This window comes from Quercus robur, chromosome 4 (assembly GCF_932294415.1).
Source record: "Quercus robur chromosome 4, dhQueRobu3.1, whole genome shotgun sequence".
In the NCBI taxonomy this organism is placed as follows: domain Eukaryota; kingdom Viridiplantae; phylum Streptophyta; class Magnoliopsida; order Fagales; family Fagaceae; genus Quercus; species Quercus robur.
This window is the reverse complement of record NC_065537.1, coordinates 24,746,260-24,764,124: the sequence shown is the minus strand read 5'-3', so window position 1 is coordinate 24,764,124 and position 17,865 is coordinate 24,746,260. Positions and strand designations below refer to the sequence as shown.

Sequence of the window (17,865 nt, the reverse complement as noted above, 5' to 3'; positions counted from 1 at the left end):
GATGATAGATCATTTTATGAGTACAATGACTCTCTTTTTTATTTGTTTCTCTTGCCACTGCAAAAGAATCTGTTGGAACAAAGAAGAAAGTTAAAGTTGGTATCATCTCACATACAAGGCACAAATCAATGCAATTGGAGAGAAGGTGAAAAACTACAGTGCTGATTCTAATGATGACTTCTCAATTAGTGTTTGCTCTGTTGATGGGTTCCAGGGTGGTGAGGAGGATGTGATAATTGTCTCTACTGTCAGATGTAATATGAATGGAGTAGTTGGTTTTCTTAAAAATCATCAAAGAGCAAATGTGGCACTAACCCGTGCAAGGTAATACATTCTTGAGTCTTGAGATATTTTGAGGCTTTGGTGGCTTTTGCAATTAATAGGCATGCTTTCACTCTGCAGGCATTGCCTTTGGATATTGGGAAATGAAGCGACTTTAATTAAAAGGTGCACTATTTTGAAGGATATAGTTATTGACGCCAAGAAGTGGGGGTGTTTCTACAATGCTGATGAAGACAAAAGCTTTGCTCAGGCTATTAGAGTTGCCTTGGTTGAACATAACCAAATGCACATTTTACTCAACATGGATTCCTTTCTGCTCAAAAAGGCCAGATGGAAGGTACGCTGATTAAATAATTTTTTTCCTTTTACTATTTTTAATGATACATCAACTATTGTTTCCAATTTCTATGCTTCTTTTATCAAAAATTATGAGCTGAAAAATTCTTTTATTTCATATATGGTAGTTTTCTTTTTGACAATATGAAGAATTTATTGACCTCAGTTTCTATTTTGTCCATAAAGTTAGTATGGTTTGTTCATAATATAATAAAACTGCTCAAAAAATGAAGGGGAAAAGATTTAATCATTGTGTCTCAGTTTTTTTCTTCCCCTTTAACAGATATTATCAGGGGAACAACATATTAAAATTGATTTTACATATCCAAGTGAGTTCATTTTAATTAATTTCCATTTACTTCTTAATTACAATTTTATGCTAGGAACCAAAGCATAGATAATATTCAATATAGGAGACTGAGGCTTTTGGAATTTGAATTCCATATTCCTCAATTCATTAGGTTTAAACAATAATCAATTGACCCTCACTAATTTTTTATTTTTTATTTATTAATATAGGTCTCTTTCAGCAATGACTTTTTGAAATCCATGTCAAAAGTTGAAAATGCTGAGACTTGTAAAGAAGTGCTTACATTATTGGAAAATCTTGCAAATGGTTGGCGTCAACCTCTCGAAATGAAAAAACTCTTTTACCATCATGGAACTTCTTCCCAATTATTAGAGCAGTACAAGATCAATGGGTTGCTAAATCTTGTTTGGACGGTTGATATACTTGAGGAGAATTCATATTACTTTCAGATTTTGAAGGTCTGGGACATTTCGCCATTATCTGAAATGCCAAGACTAGCAAATCGTCTTGATATCTTATTTGAGAATTACACAGTGGATAAGATGAATCGCTGCAAACACAAAATTCTTAACAGGTATGCATTTGTCTGCATTCATACTTGTCAATTAGCTTTTAATAATTTTTTCCCATGATTGTGGAAGATGTGATTTCTGAAGTCAAAATGGTGATTGGTGAACTTCGTTTTTTTTTTTTTTTTTTCCTACTCTACAATCTTTGAACCTTTGACATCGGGTATAGCTACAAATTCAGCTAACCACCTATTCTAGTTAGATTTCCTGGTTGGAGGCAATATGGTATAATCAAGTTGGCCTTAACCAAAGAAATCTGTCAAATAGAGTTTTAGTTCAAGATTCTTCATCCATTAATATAGGTATATATATTGTAGACACATAAATATAACTAGACAGGGAGAGAGAAGACCTCAATATATTTTTATAATTACTACTTAAGCATGGGCATTGTTCCAGAATATGTGCTTTAGGCCTGAAGGGTGTGGGAAAGAAGAAATTTTAAACTTTTATGTTGGATTTCTCAAATTTGGGAAGAATGTGTGTTGTGGAAACCTAACTCAAAGTTTTATTTGCTATAGGTCTTTGGTGGTTCCAATGAGATGGCCAATAGGCTCAAATAGTTGTACTGAAGCTAATCCTGTGCAATCACTATCAAAACCGTTGGCTTCACTTAGTCTGAGGGATGATTCAGAATCATCATCTACAACTTTTAGGTAAGTAATGAGTTCAAATTTTCAGCAATTATTTTATTAGTCAATTTTTCTTACTTTAGTATAGCTTAAACAAATTTAAATAGAGTGTAGAGCAGTTTTTATTCAATCTTAAGTATGCATTACATTGTTGAATGGGAGTTACCATGTTGCTGGAGTAAGGTGTCAGTTAAAAACATCGACAGTAAGTTTTGTTATACTTTAGGCCAACTAGCACTGCTACTTGTTGAAATCCTGATACTGCACATAATGTGACCAGAAAATGCTCATGTTGGTATAGGAAGAAATTCTTATACATGAGTTTAAATTATGTCTAGATACAAGTGATTTTCTTTCCTTTGACTTTTTGTGGTCCTTGTCTAAATGGAAAATTCCTAGGTAATACAATATTAGATCACTAATTACTTTTGAAAATAGCTTTTGTCATTCTCAACATAGTTCCTGATTTGTGACGCATCTAATTATCATTACGGATATATCATATATTATTATTATTTTGGTGTGCAACATTGTAAAATAATTCCTTTGTAACCTTATTTTGACTGGTTTGAAGGCTTCAATTTGCATAATTAGAACCTCATGTCATTTTTTTTCCTTACTTTCTCTCATGTGAGAACACATGCATGTTAAATTGAAGGCTAGTTTGAAGAGCTTACTGTTTTTCCAATCAATATGATATGCAGAAATAAGTCTACCATGGGGAGAAGTGATGTCACGAAGGGGTTAATAAATTTTCCAGTTGACTAATGAGGTATGTTTACATTCTTCTTGGGACAATTGGTAATTTATCATGATCAATCCTTGAGTTAATATTTGAATTTAAGTAGTAGTCTGACAATGTTGTGAGACTTATTATCTTTAACTTTTAATATCTTATTATTATTGGATTCTAGCTAATATAGATAGATCTATAATTATCACCTCTTGTTCTGTTTGGATGCAGGTCATTGGGTTGGCAGTCATGATTCCTCAAACAAAGATCATAACCATCACCAGCCATGTTTCTTACATATTATACATGTCCTACCCATCTTAACTACATTCAATGCACATTTGTTCTTATTTCTTATTTTGTTTTCTTTTTCTAAAGTATTGAAAAACTCTACTATGGTTAGAGGATTTAAACTAAGAATATAATACTCTCTTGAGAAAGACTACTGCCCATCTCTCTGTATTTGCGTGCAATTTCATGCAAAAAAGCATTTTGATCTTATTTGCATTAAGTGCTATTGCATCATGATCCTGCATTATTGCAATTTCTTGGACTGCTTGATTGTCAACATTGATGCAGCGACCTATACAAAACAATCAAATGCTCAATTTCAGTCTAATTGATGAACACCTGCTATCCTCTGCTAGAAAGTTTCTGATTGTGAACTATATATAGAAGGAGACATCTTGCATCTTCTAGACGACTTATGAATTTCATAGAATAGTATTATAGCAACCAAGAAAGAGAAGTCAGAGGTAACAACATGGTTGCTCATGATTAGTGCCTACTTATGAGATAAATGACACTTAATCAGCCTATACTAGCAATTTTTTTCCCCAGTATTACCTTCTGTGAAAGAAAATTTTCTAGTCAAAATCAAACTAATCAATCAATAAATTGACAAACATCCTCTAGACTTCCAAATACAAATTCCCCTTGAGTTCTATAGTGCAAATTATTTATGTATTTACATGTTGACTTTTTATCAATTGTGGAAAGACATAAACATGGTATTGTTTTAGAAACTTGTGAAGATTCCTAGTTGAGTGTAGCAATTTAAGACGTGAATGTCTTGAGAGAACTAGTAGTACTCATGGACCCAAAAGATTGAGATTTTTTTTTTTTTTTTTTCGGGATAAATAGATAGAGATTGCCAAGTAAGCTAGAAGTACTTGCATAGTAAGCTAGAAGTACTTGCATAGTCTATGTGTCCATGAGCAAGCCTATTTGCTGGCCACAAAAACAGAAAAACACAACTTGACTGATCTCTTATATATTTGCTCAAAATCTTGAACTAATTTCCTCCACTATGAAAAAGTAATATAACCTTGCTTAATGCTAATTGACCAAATCCCCTTTTTAGGGGTCATTTTTTCTTAAGAGAGCACAACCAAGCAGGTTTGGTCAACATATTAGCCAAAATAGTTACAAAACAAAATGGTTCTAATATTCAAATAAGAACAAAACTCAAGGTTGCCATTTTTTGAAATATACAACAACCAAAAGCTTGAATCCTTGTTCAAGGATGGACATTAGGCATGTCCTAAACCTATATAAAGTATGGTTTTTAAGCCATGCATTAATCAGACCACTTACCTCACATAACTACACTTATCCTTGAGTCCAAACTTTTGATTTAAGAAACAACAAATCCAAAAGGAGCTCGTGGATGTGGTAGTGCAGACAGCTCTCTCTCTCTCTCCAATTCCTTCTTTTTCCTCATTCTGCTATATTTTAAGCATAATGAGACAAGGATCAACTGTGTTAATATTTTCCTTTTGTGAGTTAGTGTCTTTAAGGGTTCGTTTGGTTGGGGAGATGAAAAAGTGGGAGGATTGAAAATAGAGAAATGATAGAAAAGTGAAGGGATAGAAGAGATTTTAGTTTTATCTTGTAATGTTTGATTTGGGGTGGAAAAGTGAAGGGATGTTAAACTTTTTTATTTGGTTAAAAAGAAAAATGAGAGGATAGAAAATATTGTCATGCCTCTATTGAATATATATATATATATATATATATAACTAGGAAAAAAATTGGAGTTTATGTATAAAAAAATGCATGCCAAATGTTAACTTAAAAGTGGGGAAAAAAAGAAAAAAATGTGGAAAATAGTGGGGAAAGGAATGTAGGGCAGAATGGTATTTAGTAGGCAAAAATGCAAAACTGACCCTCTAACTTTCAATTTTTTTCATTTCAGTCCTCTAATTTTCAGTATTGTCATTTCAGTCCTTTAACTTTCAATTGTTGTCAATTTGGTATTCCATTAGACCTCAGTTATTTACTGCCTTTAAGTGAGCTAAAGCGACGTCATTTTGACTTTTTTTTTTTAAAAAAAAATTAAGAAAATTGTTATTAAAAAAAAAAAAAACATTCATTTTTTTTCTCATTTTCTCTGTCGTTAGACTCTCTCTCGCTTTCTCATTCTCTATCACTTTGTCTCACAGTGCCGTGGTGCAAGGCCTCACTGCCGCTGCCGGCCTCCACCCACAACCTCCTTGTCACCGCTGGCCTCCACCTCTCTCTCTTCGTCACTCACTCCACCAAAATCCGAAACCCAAAGTCTCATACCCCCTCTCCACCAAAATATAAAAGCAAAGAAAATAATCTCAAACCCAAACTTCATACCCAAAATCCCGTGATCATCTCCTTCACAATCTAGGTAGTACTGACCCCAGCCCTAAACTGCGAATTTTGGGGGAAGAAGCGAGAGTCTGTCTGGGTGAAAGTAAGTAGACCCATCTTGGAGATTCCATGGACTTGGAGAACCCAAATCACAAACAGAGAAAAACCCATCTCGTTTATCATCGAACAGATGGATTCCTTTCTTCCTACCCATTTATAATCAGAAAGAATTTGCTTTGCCATTTTTGTTTGGGGTTTTAGTAACCAACAACAACAGCTAAAGCCATTGTTTTCATGAGCTTAAGAGTTTGCTCGGAGGGAAAGATTCGCTTTTGGCCAAATGGGTATTCAAAAATTCCATTTTTTTTCTCAATTTTGAGAGAGAAATTGATATAAACAAAATGAGAATAAAGCAATGAAACAGGGTTTTTGAAGAAATGGGTTATGTTATTGGTTTGGAGACAAAGAAAAAGAGAGAAAGGGAGAGTGAGATGGAAGGGAAATCAAAGTCTCAGGTAGGAGGAAAAACTAGAACAGACAAGTAGAGAGAGAGAAGAGGGGAGGGGGTAGGTAAGTGATGAAAACTCTGTGTGTCTCTCTCTCTATTTCTGTGTTAATGTTATTAGGTTGTGGGTTGAGGCCGGTGGTGGCGGTGAGGCCTTGCACCATGGCACTGTGAGACAGAGAGATAGAGAATGAGAAAGCGAGAGAGAGTCCGACGAGAGAGAAAATGAGAAAAAAAATGAATGTTTTTTTTTTTAATAACAATTTTCTTAATTTTTTTAATTACAAAAAAAAAAAAAAAAAAAAAAAAATCCAACAACAACTAGTCAAAATGACGTCGTTTTGGCTCACTTAACGGTAGTAGATAATTGAGGTTTAACAAGGTACCGAATTGACAACCATTGAAAGTTAGAGGACTGAAATGACAAAACTAAAAGTTAAAAGACTAAAATGAAAAAGACTGAAAGTTAGAGGGTCAGTTTTGCATTTTTGCCTATTTAGTATTTACCATTTGCCCTCAATTTTCTCTCCTATTTTTTGGGGGGTGAAATTTGGTAGGCCCAAAGAGAAAATCGCTAAGCCTCACCATTTTCTCCCCCTTTTTTCCCTTCTCATCTAAACACTCCTCTCTCCTATTTTTCCCCCTATTAGTTTTTGATTCAACCAAATGGATTGTAAGCATTTTTTTTCCCACAATGTACCACTAACCTCCATTCTTGTATTAGATTGAGCAATGGGCTTGATGCTAAATGGCTAAGGGTTGAGTCACCCTTGTCTATGGGTTTCATCTTATTAAACCTAACCTTTTTTTTGCATTTAATAACCGACTCATTCAAAGAATTGGTCTATCTTATATAAGCAATTGATGAAGATTTATGGTTATATGATCATCAAGTATAGTTGCTTTTCCATATCACCATATGAATGATAATTATCTTCAAAAAAAAAAAAATTGTGACAAGAACTTGAGGGGCTTGTTGGCAGACTTGGATTTGAACTAGATCCATTTAGATGATAATATAATACATGTCCAAAAATAAATACATGTCATCATCTAGATAAATTTAATGCAACTGAACGCTGAACCCAATCTTTACATTTGCGTTGACATGGGTTGATTGAGATTGGTCAAATCACAATCTTTGGTTGTAATATTGTGGGCCTTGATGGGTACGTGACCCAAGCCCACATGGAAATGTAACTATTCCTTCACGTATAGAATGATGAAAAAGGCCTAGTGGTAGTTGGGCCTCCCTTTTCTGCTTTTTCTAACTGAACCAGAGATTCTTCTAAAATAGGGCCGGTTCATTCGTTTAAGACCCTCTTTCTGATTTCTCAAATCTCGATCTCATACTTCTCTCTCTCTCTCTCTCTCTCTTTCTCACGCACACGCACACGCACATCCAATCTCGAACCTTAACACCACCACCCCATGGGTTCCAGGAGGAACGACAACCCACACTACGGCGATGGTGCCAGTCCTGGGTTCGTTCTCTCTCTCTTTGTGCTATAAATGTCTATGAGCTAGGCCTATGGTTAATGGGTTTTTCTGGGTTTTGATTTTTTTTTTTTCTCTTTTTTGGTGCAGTAAAATCTTCATTGGAGGCTTAGCCAAGGACACCACCTACGGTAAGAGAGAGCATTCTATTCTTTTCTATGATTCTCTTGATGGGTGTTTTTGAATCTGTAATGGGGGGTTTGCTATTGTTGTTGTGTGTGAAAAGTTACTGTTTTTTGTGTGTTGTTTCTGTTGATGGGTTTTATTTGAATATGTGATATATTATATATATGATGTAGTTCTTGTTGGTATTTGACTGTGTTCAGAAACCTTTGTGAGTTACTTTGAGAAGTATGGAAAGATAACAGATTCTGTTATCATGAAAGACCGGCACACACATCGACCAAGGGGTTTTGGTTTCATAACCTATGAGGATCCTTCTGTTGTTGACCAGATGATCCAAGAGACCCATGTCATCAATGGCAAGCAGGTTATTCTATGTTCTCTTAAATAGCTCGATTCCACTTGTTTTCTTGTCTATAACAAATTATTAAATTTTACATGTATGTGCGTGTTTGAGATCCTCTTAGAAGCTTGCTGCATTGTAGTTTCTCTATTGCAGTGATAATTTTGTTTTTGGGGCGGATAATTGTTGAGGTGTTTGATTGTGATATATGTAATGAATTTGAATTTTGGACCAGGTTGAGATCAAAAGAACCATTCCTAAAGGTTCTGGTTCTGCACAAGCTAATGATATCAAAACAAAGAAAATTTTTGTTGGTGGGATTCCAACTACAGTCAGTGAAGGTCTGATGATTGAACTTTTAGCATTTGATTAAAATTTTTTGTTGTTGTAACTAGACTGATGGGTTTGTTCTTTTCTCTCATTCCTTTTATTTCATATTTTTTTGACATTAGATGAGTTCAAGAGTTTCTTCTCAAAGTATGGAAAGGTGTTGGAACATGAGATTATATGCGATCATGTGACTAAACGCTCTCGTGGATTTGGATTTATTATATTTGACAGTGAAAAAGTTGTTGATAATATTCTGTCAAACGGCAATATGATTGATATGGAACGTACACAGGTGAGTTTTGTGCAATGGTTCTACGTGTTAAGGGATGCATACAGTCATATTTCAGCTATCTATAAAGCAGCCACAAAATGTTGTAATTCAAAAAGTTTTCTTAGTGGAAATTACTATGATTGTTGTTTACCAATTTCTGATATAATGCATTTTTTTAGAGATCCTGTGGGGTTTTATGGTTTTTTTTTTTTTTTTGGGTTTTCAATTTAAATGCAGTTCAGTACAGCTTTCTTCTTTTCTCAAGCCAGGCTCTCAAAATTCATTTAATGTTGGCAAAAGATAGGTTAACTCACTTCTTTGTTGTAGGTTGAGATCAAGAAGGCTGAACCAAAGAAAGCCTCCTCAAACCCAGCACATGTTCCTCCTGCATTTGGTAGAGACTCTAGGGCACGTTCATACAATGAAGATTTTGGTGGATTTGGCGACTCTTATAGTAGCTTTGGAAGTGGTGGTTATGGCCCTACTTCTTATAGATCACTTGGCGGTTTTGGTGGTAGGCTTGGCAATTATGGAGGGTATGGTGGTGGTAATGATTTTGGTGGTGGTTATGGAGATTTTGGTGGTGCTGGTTTCGGTGGTTATCAGGGAGAGTCATCATTTGGCTATTCTAGTCGCTATGATTCCTATATGGGAGGCCTTGGTGGGGGATATGGTGGGAGTGGATTAAGTGGATATGGACGTGGAAGTGGGGGCTATGGAAGTTATGGTGGTTCAGGCTCCCCTGGTGCTAGTTATGGAGGGCCAGGAGGATTGTATGGTAGTAGGGCAGGTTATGGTGGCAGTAGTCGTTACCATCCCTATGCACGGTAGATTGTGCTTAAGCTTTCCAATAGAAGTTGCTGGCAGGTTGCCTTATTGTCAGTGTATGCATTTTGTGATTCTATAGACACAAGGCACTTACTGCAAGACCCACTCTCTAGAAGAGCAGATCAACTGTTAGTTTGTTTGTGTTCAGGCTTTGGCTTAGACAACAAAAGTTAGATCAGCATATATATAGAGCCTTTTGTCACTGATTGGCACTGTGATTTTAGTTAGGCATCTCTCTTAATACTTTATATTTATGGTTGTCTATTTGTTAAGTTAGACTTTCATCTTGTTATGAGATATTATTTGGTTAGAATCAATTTGGAGTTTTCCATTCAATATAGGTAATATACTAAATGCTTATGTGACAGACTGCTCACTATTCTTAACTTACTATTTATTAAGTTTGGCCCTGTAATTACTAAGGTGTAGTTACCCTTTACAGGTTATATTTAGTTCTATTCTTTTAGTAACACTGTTAACCTCCCCCCCGCCCCCAAAAAAAAAAAATGCTACCCATCTAACAAGAATCATGGATAATTATGGAAAGCCTCCAGGTGGGGTTGGTGGGATCAAACTTCTATTGGAGGGCCTAAAGCTCTTTTAGGAAGTGTTTAGAATCATCTTTCTAGTTTCTACAGTACATCTGGGAGGGCAAAGTTGTCCATTAGTAGATATTAGGGACACTATATGACCAAAAAACATTGAATAGTTGTGTGACTTGTAACTATTAACTGTTAATTTTCGTAGTGGTTAATTGACAAAGAGAGGTGAAGTGCCACTCTTTGAAACTTTTGGGTGTTCTTTTAGCCTGAATATTTCAAGGGGCTACAGTGAAAATGACAAACATTGAGGGGTTGTAAGTCTCTAAAATCACTCAGCTTCTTGAAGGTTGGTGCCAATGGGCCCCGCTGCTAAGAAAATGTATTAGTTGAATGTAGGCTTTGATGCCTAGCTGAGCACTTTAGACTCAGGGATTTTCTTCTTTGTTGCCTTTGATTTCAATGAGTCACTTTCTTTCAAATATCTTTTATCAAGTTCACTTGGATGCCTAACAATAATACCTTTCTTTGGCTTGTTACCCTCTGAACAGAGGGATTTAATGACATAAACTGCATGATGTCAACAAAAATGTTCTTGTGTACGTTGTTCCTATAATAAAATGCTATGTTAATATCTTGGGTGGGTAAAATTGTGGAACTTTGAAAGACTGAATGTTGAACAATGGTTTGATATATGTCAAGAAAACTATGAATTGGAGTGGGATAATTTGTTTAATGTGAAGAAGTGACTTGAAAGAAGTGGATTTGAGTTGGTACTTGTGTTGCACGATTACTAGAGGTAATGTTTATATTTCTTGTTCAATGCCTGTGAAGTCAATGATTGTAAGTGAGTAATTGGATTTGAAGTCATTATTGAGCTTAAGTCTTTCTTCTTTTTTACTCTTCTCGAATGGTGTCTTGTTTTACCATCTTTTTCTTGTATTCCCTTCCTGCGTTGCTAGATCATTGTAATTTGGTTTCTTGATGTTTTTGCCTTTTTGTACATTTCCTGTGTACTGGGCTGTGTTTTTAATAAAATTTTTACGTTACTTATCAAAAAAAAAAAAAAAAAGACAAGGCCCTGGAGTTAGATGTATGAAAATTTGTTTTGTTTTGTAATTTCAAAATCTATGAAGAAAGCATTTGTGCAGAATGTTTGCTTTAATATCATTTTTGTGATATATAATCTATTTTGAGTTTTGTTCAAAAGAAAAAAAAAAGTTGCTTTTGAATTAGTCTAGGCTATGTCAAGTTGATATTCTTTTTAATTTCGTTTTCTTTTCTATTGCATATTGATGGAAATAATATCAACCCATTCCCTGACGTGATTGGTTATATATTCCTTATTTTCTTTGTTGATAACTTGGGTCAATTCCACATCAAAACAAGTTAAATTAAAATAATAGTCCCAAGGCATGTTGGTGAAGGAAAAAAGATTTTAACATAATATATATTCATTGGTTTCATAATTTCATGATAAATAATGAATGAAGTCTCATAAGGATGGCGTTGTTGTAATCTTGTAGGATCCAAAATATTTCACATATGATGAGAGAGAGGTATTTTTCTTTTTGATTGGGGAACAAACAAGAAAAATGAAATTTCCTTTCTAAAACATGATATTACAATATTTTCCCTCTTTTAGTAGGGACTTATTTTCTCCTCGCCCTTTGTCTCCTACATACTCTCATGATAACATAAAAAGCATTGTATTACATGTGTTACACACGCATCATCAACTATTCCTCTACCATCATTGCATGAAAAATGAACTATTTTTCTTCTACAGAAGATAGAGCAATTTATTTTTATCACATCCGAACAGTGGGGCATGAGGCTAAATTGAACCCTTAATCACTAATCAACACTAACAACCCAATAAATCAGTTCACTGAAGAGTGATTTGCATTTCTTTTTTAATTGTCACCATCTTACTTCATTTGAACCAAACCAACTCAATGAGAATATAGCAACTTTCTCAGGTTGCAATTTCTGTTTGATTGTCTCAATTTGTGCCCCAAAAGTTGTGACCGTTGCAAATCTGTTTGAAGCCCAGCCAAATCTTGCGTCTGCTTAACTTGATGAAGCCCTGCACGCATAGACTCCACCCCACGACTTGTTGGGAATAATTAAATTAAATATAACCCCAAGCAATAGATAAAATATAATTTACGCAAGCGCCAAGAAAATCAACCACAAGCATTGAATAAAAAAAAAAAAAAAAACCACAAGCATAGTCCTTGTCTTCCTCACTAAGTCACTATATGTCATCCATGTAGTAAAGAAAAGGTAAATGAAAATTTGGTATGTCTAATGCGCCCCAATATAACTATCAAAGAAAAATACAATAAATGCCCCATTAGAGCGGGTGAAAGCATAATAAATGCTTTATCACCTATATTTCATTCACAAAAGAAATTGTATACAATATATCTTGATCGAAGTTATGGATCATTCCCTTAAAATGCTTTGATACATATATTTTAAAAATGAAGTTTGAAATTTTAACTAATGACTCAAAATATTATGATTCCAAAATCATTATGATTCAATGTTTTATCAAAATTTGTTGAGATATTAAAGAAAATTAATCTTTAAAAAAATTATAAATTTGTAGGATTATAAAGGAGTGGACTAGATTTCTTTTTATAATGATAATCTAGAGCTGGTATTCAAGGGAGTTGAATTAAACGGCATAATTAAGTTGTAGTTCAATGAAAGTTTTTCCAGTATTTTTTAAATATCTCTAAACATTCCTAAACTGAAAGTGCAGGACTACATACAAGCTTAGGATTTCAAATGCTGGCTAGAAAATATCATTGAACTTTAGAATTCAGAACCATTTGATACGACTAATCAAGTGGTTGAGACAAAAGGATCTTATATCACTCAAGAAAATTAGAATACGATAGTTTTGACATCCATGTTAGCCAATCTTACTCGGTATATGATTGCATCTTTTTACTTTACTAAAAAAAATAACTTATTGGTCTTGGTGTCATTCACTATCCTGGCTCAATAGGAGATCTTTTGGATCCTATTTTACTTGGACCAACTCCATGTTACTAGCACAATCCATTAGGTACATATTGTCACAGTATATATGCCACATAAATTAAACCAGGAAGGTTTAGGGTTTAAGGTTATAAATGATTGAAATCTTAATATTTAATTTGCTAGATTGATTAAAAAATTCTCTTTTAAAACTATGAAGTTTAATTTGTTCAGGACTTGAGGTTAAATTTATCATTTTTGAACTTATAGGATTTAATTTGTTATTTTTTAAAACTTCCAGGATTATTATTTTTGAAACTATAGTTTTTAATGGATACAATCATTTTCCACAATTTAGCATTTTATTTTATGCTCAATTAGTTGCACTGTGTCATGTGTCTGATTTTTTTCCCATTTTAAACTTTGGTTGTTTTATAAGAAAAGAAAAAAAAATTCACTACTATTAAAGTGAAACTCAGTTGATCTAAATTGCAACATGGAATTTGGGATATGGGATGACGGTAAGATGGCAAAATATAACTTGGTCGATGCTGCTTCTCGCTTCACAATCCAGGTTTGTTGACGGTATATCCATTTGAATAGACAACAATATTGGTAAAATTGAATGGTTAAGGAATGTAGAATCTCAGACGTCCATAGAATGCAAAGTATTGGTATCTAGGGCTAGAGTTGTACATAGGAGACAAAGGTGTTGGACAAGAAGACTTATCAACCATCTCTGAAAAAGATGAAGTTTCAATTGCTGAAAATTTCATCAAATATGGAAAACCAGTTCTCTATAATTTGTTCTTACTTCTTAGACATAATTTATGGCAGACATAATTCTAGACATAATTTGTTCATTTTAAAAGGAAGATGGAGATTTTGGAGGAAGAGTATATAATTAGGCTTAAATTTATAGGGTTAAACGTTGGGTTAAGTGTTGTCCTGATGCTTTACATATAGCCCTCAAGACTTAAGGTGTTAATTATATTTAAATTAGCAATTTTCGATAACATTCATTTCTTTATATCTTATTAACACAAGTTTTATTTTTCATGAATTATTTTGGTTTTATCCATAAAGAATAGTTTCTAAATATTTGTTGGACATGATTCTCTTCATCTTCTCTCCTTTTTTTTTATTTTTTTTATTTTTTATTTTTTTTAATTTTAAATTTTTTTATAAATACCATAAGATTTGAACCTATAACGTTTGCTCTATAATAATTATTTTCAATCATTATACCAATATATCAATTGTGTTTTTTTTTTTAATCTAATTAGTTCCTTCATAAAACAACTTTGTGATCAATAAATTTCAATTTTGAAGTAATTGAGCCATAGTTGAGACTTGAGAATTTTCATTTAATCACCACATAGACACAATACATTGTCTCACTGCGAAGGTTTTTTTTTTTTTTTTGGCACCAGATAAGGAAAGACATGGTTGCACTAAACGGATAAACCTTGAACTAAGTAGTGCTTCAATTTCCTCAAACATGTGCATTTATTTTTGGGGGAGGGGGGGGATTGTTGGTAACAGGAGTGAGAGAACTCAAATAATGAATTGCAAGAACTTGACTCCTAAATAAAGTGGTTCTCTCTCATTTTTAGTCTATAACAACACATTTTTTAGGCACTACCAGTAATGGTTCATTCTTTCTCATTGTTATGCCCAACCGGTCCTTCATGTCCATCGTCTCTCGAGTCACATTGCCATCAAGCTCCCAATCAAATTTGTGAAGCAATGAGCCCAAAATAAGGTGAAGGACTCTATGAGCCAATGGCACACCTGCACACATTCTCCTCCCAGCTCCAAATGGGATTAGCTCATAATGTTGACCCTTGTAATCTATTTTTGTGCCTATAAACCTCTCGGGCTTGCAAGACAAAGGATCATCCCACACATCTGGGTCTCTTCCAATAGCCCAAGCATTTACAAGAACTTGTGTATTTTTGGGTATGTCAAACCCCATAAAGTTGGTATCTCTAATTGCTTTTCGAGGAACTAGGAATGGAATTGGAGGATGTAATCGGAGTGTTTCCTTTATTATAGCTTGTAGGTATGGAAGGTTGTCAATGTCACTTTCCTCAACCTTGTGGTTTGCTCCTACTACTTGCATAAGCTCAGCTTTAGCCTTAATCATGGAATTAGGATTGCGTAGGAGCTCAGTCAGTGCCCACTCAGTAGTGCTGCTTGTTGTTTCTGAACCAGCCATAAATAGTTCCTGCATCATATTTGCAATTATTGTTGATTAGTGAAATAAAATTTGCTAAAGAACGTTAGCCTTTGGTGGCTAAAGAAACCCTCTAAAGTCTAAACCCACTGCCTATGATTTTTCAAAATCCAGGGTCTCCATTAAACTAAGACATTACGCCACTATTTGTTTTTTCCATCCAAAAGCGTGCGACCAAAATCTTAAAGAAGTACAAAAGAATATAGTAATAATTCAGCTCAACAAATCAATTTAACTAAAGGAAACTTTAATCTAAATTCTATTGGGGTTGACTTGAAAAGGAAATAGGAATAAGACAAAAAATTAGGAATGCTGGTGAGTAATTGAGAGAGAGAAACAGAGATCAGAGAGAGAAGTGAAAAATATTTTTATATTATTTTAATGTGTAGTATGGTAAAATAAAAGTTGAAATGTTGGTGAATTGTAAAATAGTATTGTATAATTGATAAAGTAACTTTTTGGGATTGTAAAATAGGATAGGATTACATAAGCAATTGTGGATGCTCTAATAAGTAAATTCTAAGCTATTTTTTCTTGCAATGATGGTTCCAATGACCTACTATTGGAGATAGAGCTAAACAAATAAATATTGCTAAACTTTTATTACACTTTGCAATTGCTTGTTTATTTATTAAATGTATCAAATTCTCAAATCTTGACAGTATCCCAAGGTAAAGATAAATGAAAGGCATTAACTTATAAAATTCCTTAATCGGTTATTGGAAAAATGTACCATATTATTAATATATAAATTATTCCAATATTAAATTCTCAAATCTTGTCAGTATCCTCAGGTAAAGATAAATCAACAAATCCTTATTACTATATTAGAAAAAATATAACTAAAAAAATTGCTCTTTTATATATATATATATATAATAGTACTATATTTTTTATTTATAATGTATTCTAATGCAAGCAATTAGATTCAACATGTGCTTATCTTACCGAATACGAGAAGGCATGTCACACATTCAATGTATATCTTCCCTCTCTCATTCATCATGTGAGTTTGGAGTCCAAATCTTCTGTCCCACTTTTCCTGCTCCACCCTATACTCCACCAATAAAAACTTGCCACATGTTCACCTAACTAATTAATTACTACCATTAATTAATAATAGTAGTATTAATAAGTCAATAATTGTAGTATTTAATTAGTTAGGTGAACATGTGGCAAGTTTTTATTGGTGGAGCATAGAGTGGAGTAGGAAAAGTGGGACAGAAGATTTGGACTCGTGAGTTTGACATATTGAGAGAGAGAGAGAGGCACATCAAATTCGTCATGTGAGTCTGACACATTGAAAAAGAGAAGCATATCAAATGTACGAGATAATTACGAAGAGTTAGTAAAAGTTTTACCAAAATGAAAATATTTAGGTCCCTATCAGAAATTTTGGCAGGCTCCTCAATTCCATTGCCTTCAAATTCTAGCAACAAATCCAAGAAATCCTTCTTCTCTGCCCCTTGTTGCCTATCCATCAAGCGCTCCTTCACAAACTTGGATGCAATCTCCAAAGCTTTCCCAAGATCCCTCTCCATGTTCTTCCTAAGGCCCTGCAAGTCCAACCACCTTAGCCATGGAAAATAGTCTGACATGTTAGCATACCCGGACCACTCCATTAGTCCCATCATCGCCGTGAAAAACTCCGACCCGTCCTTCGACTGAGGATCGAGCAAGTCTTGTGATAACATAAGGTTTCCAAGTAAATTGAAGGTCATGAGGAACACAAACCTTGCCACATGAAGACCACATTTAGCTTCAAGTTTACATGCCTCTTCCTCAATCCATAACAACATGTTGTCCACACATTTTCTACGTATAATTGCGGTGTCGTTGATGCGCTTGTGCACTAACATGTCGACCGTGACCAAGCGCCTAAGAACACGCCAATAGGAACCATAAGGGGCTAAGGCTAAAGAGCCCTTGTGGTAGTCATGGACACGCATGGTTTCAGTGATGGTGCGTTCAGCAAAAGAGAGGTCATGGTTCTTGAAGAACTCTGTGGCTGCTTTGGCTGAGAGGATTGCCATAGAGTTCATTGAGCCCAGTCTTAACCATATAACATCACCATATTTGGGTCTAAGACCAAATAGGGTACGGTGTGGCATTGTTCCAAGATCGAGCATGTTGCCAAGTATTGGCCATCCTAGCGGTCCTGGAGGAAGGCGGCGGTTAAGGCTGGGCTTAATTCTACGGTGGAGAAAGAGGAGTAGAGCTGACGAGAAGAAGAATATTAAGGAAAGAAGGAAGAAATTTGAAGAAAACTCCATAACTTCAAGAATAAGATTTTTCCCAAGTCCTTGTTGGTCTCTTCTAAAGCTCATATGGTCAATTTATAACTAATTATTACTACCAAAACATTAGACTGTTTAATTATTATTATTGTTTAATACTAGTTGTTAGCCCGTGCTTCACAATTTTTTTATATTTTATTTATAAATATGTAATTATTAGTCTTTAAATAAATATTACATTTTTAATGTGAATTTCTTAAAATCTATGATGAGTGTTATCATTTTTTTATTGATAATAATTATAAAATCTTATGGTGTCTATTTCAAGAAATGTATTGCTTAATAGAAGTTTATATTAAATTTTTATGTATGAATCAAGTTAAATAAAAACTATAAAAAAAGATTTCAACTATTAATCAACATAAAGATAATTGTAGAGAGGGAAAATTCTCGACCTATCACAAGTTGACATGTC

General features: G+C 34.2%; 3 protein-coding genes across 3 annotated transcripts in view; 2 read left to right on the top strand and 1 right to left on the bottom strand.

Moving 5' to 3' along the window:
• Positions 1-3,363, top strand: part of LOC126720957 (uncharacterized) — a 75,905-nt gene extending 72,542 nt beyond the window's left edge. The window contains exons 3-7 of the mRNA XM_050423899.1: positions 146-324; positions 403-619; positions 1,138-1,502; positions 2,019-2,153; positions 3,094-3,363. Of these exons, the coding sequence (XP_050279856.1) occupies positions 146-324; positions 403-619; positions 1,138-1,502; positions 2,019-2,153; positions 3,094-3,115 (918 nt within the window). The 3' untranslated portion in view covers positions 3,116-3,363. The remainder of the gene's footprint in view (positions 1-145; positions 325-402; positions 620-1,137; positions 1,503-2,018; positions 2,154-3,093) is intronic.
• Positions 3,364-7,305: 3,942 nt separating this feature from the next.
• Positions 7,306-9,717, top strand: LOC126720946 (uncharacterized). Its single transcript, XM_050423880.1, has 6 exons — positions 7,306-7,473; positions 7,577-7,617; positions 7,813-7,976; positions 8,188-8,293; positions 8,405-8,574; positions 8,881-9,717. The coding sequence occupies exons 1-6, from the start codon at positions 7,421-7,423 to the stop codon at positions 9,382-9,384; spliced, it is 1,038 nt and encodes a 345-aa protein (XP_050279837.1). The 5' UTR covers positions 7,306-7,420; the 3' UTR covers positions 9,385-9,717.
• Positions 9,718-14,257: 4,540 nt separating this feature from the next.
• On the bottom strand, positions 14,258-17,461 carry LOC126720945 (cytochrome P450 76A2-like). The gene is made up of 2 exons (XM_050423879.1): positions 16,515-17,461; positions 14,258-15,144 (listed from the first exon to the last, which is right to left on the bottom strand). The coding sequence occupies exons 1-2, from the start codon at positions 17,424-17,426 to the stop codon at positions 14,527-14,529; spliced, it is 1,530 nt and encodes a 509-aa protein (XP_050279836.1). The 5' UTR covers positions 17,427-17,461; the 3' UTR covers positions 14,258-14,526.
• Between the last annotated feature and the right edge of the window lie 404 nt (positions 17,462-17,865).

Coding starts and splice junctions, on each gene's coding strand:
- LOC126720946 (XM_050423880.1), top strand. CDS start 7,421: ATGGGTTCCAGGAGGAACGACAACCCACACTACGGCGATGGTGCCAGT. Junction 7,977..8,187: donor ATGTCATCAATGGCAAGCAG/GTTATTCTATGT, acceptor ATTTTGGACCAG/GTTGAGATCAAAAGAACCAT. Junction 8,575..8,880: donor TTGATATGGAACGTACACAG/GTGAGTTTTGTG, acceptor TCTTTGTTGTAG/GTTGAGATCAAGAAGGCTGA.
- LOC126720945 (XM_050423879.1), bottom strand. CDS start 17,426: ATGGAGTTTTCTTCAAATTTCTTCCTTCTTTCCTTAATATTCTTCTTC. Junction 15,145..16,514: donor ACCTAAATATTTTCATTTTG/GTAAAACTTTTA, acceptor AATATGATGCAG/GAACTATTTATGGCTGGTTC.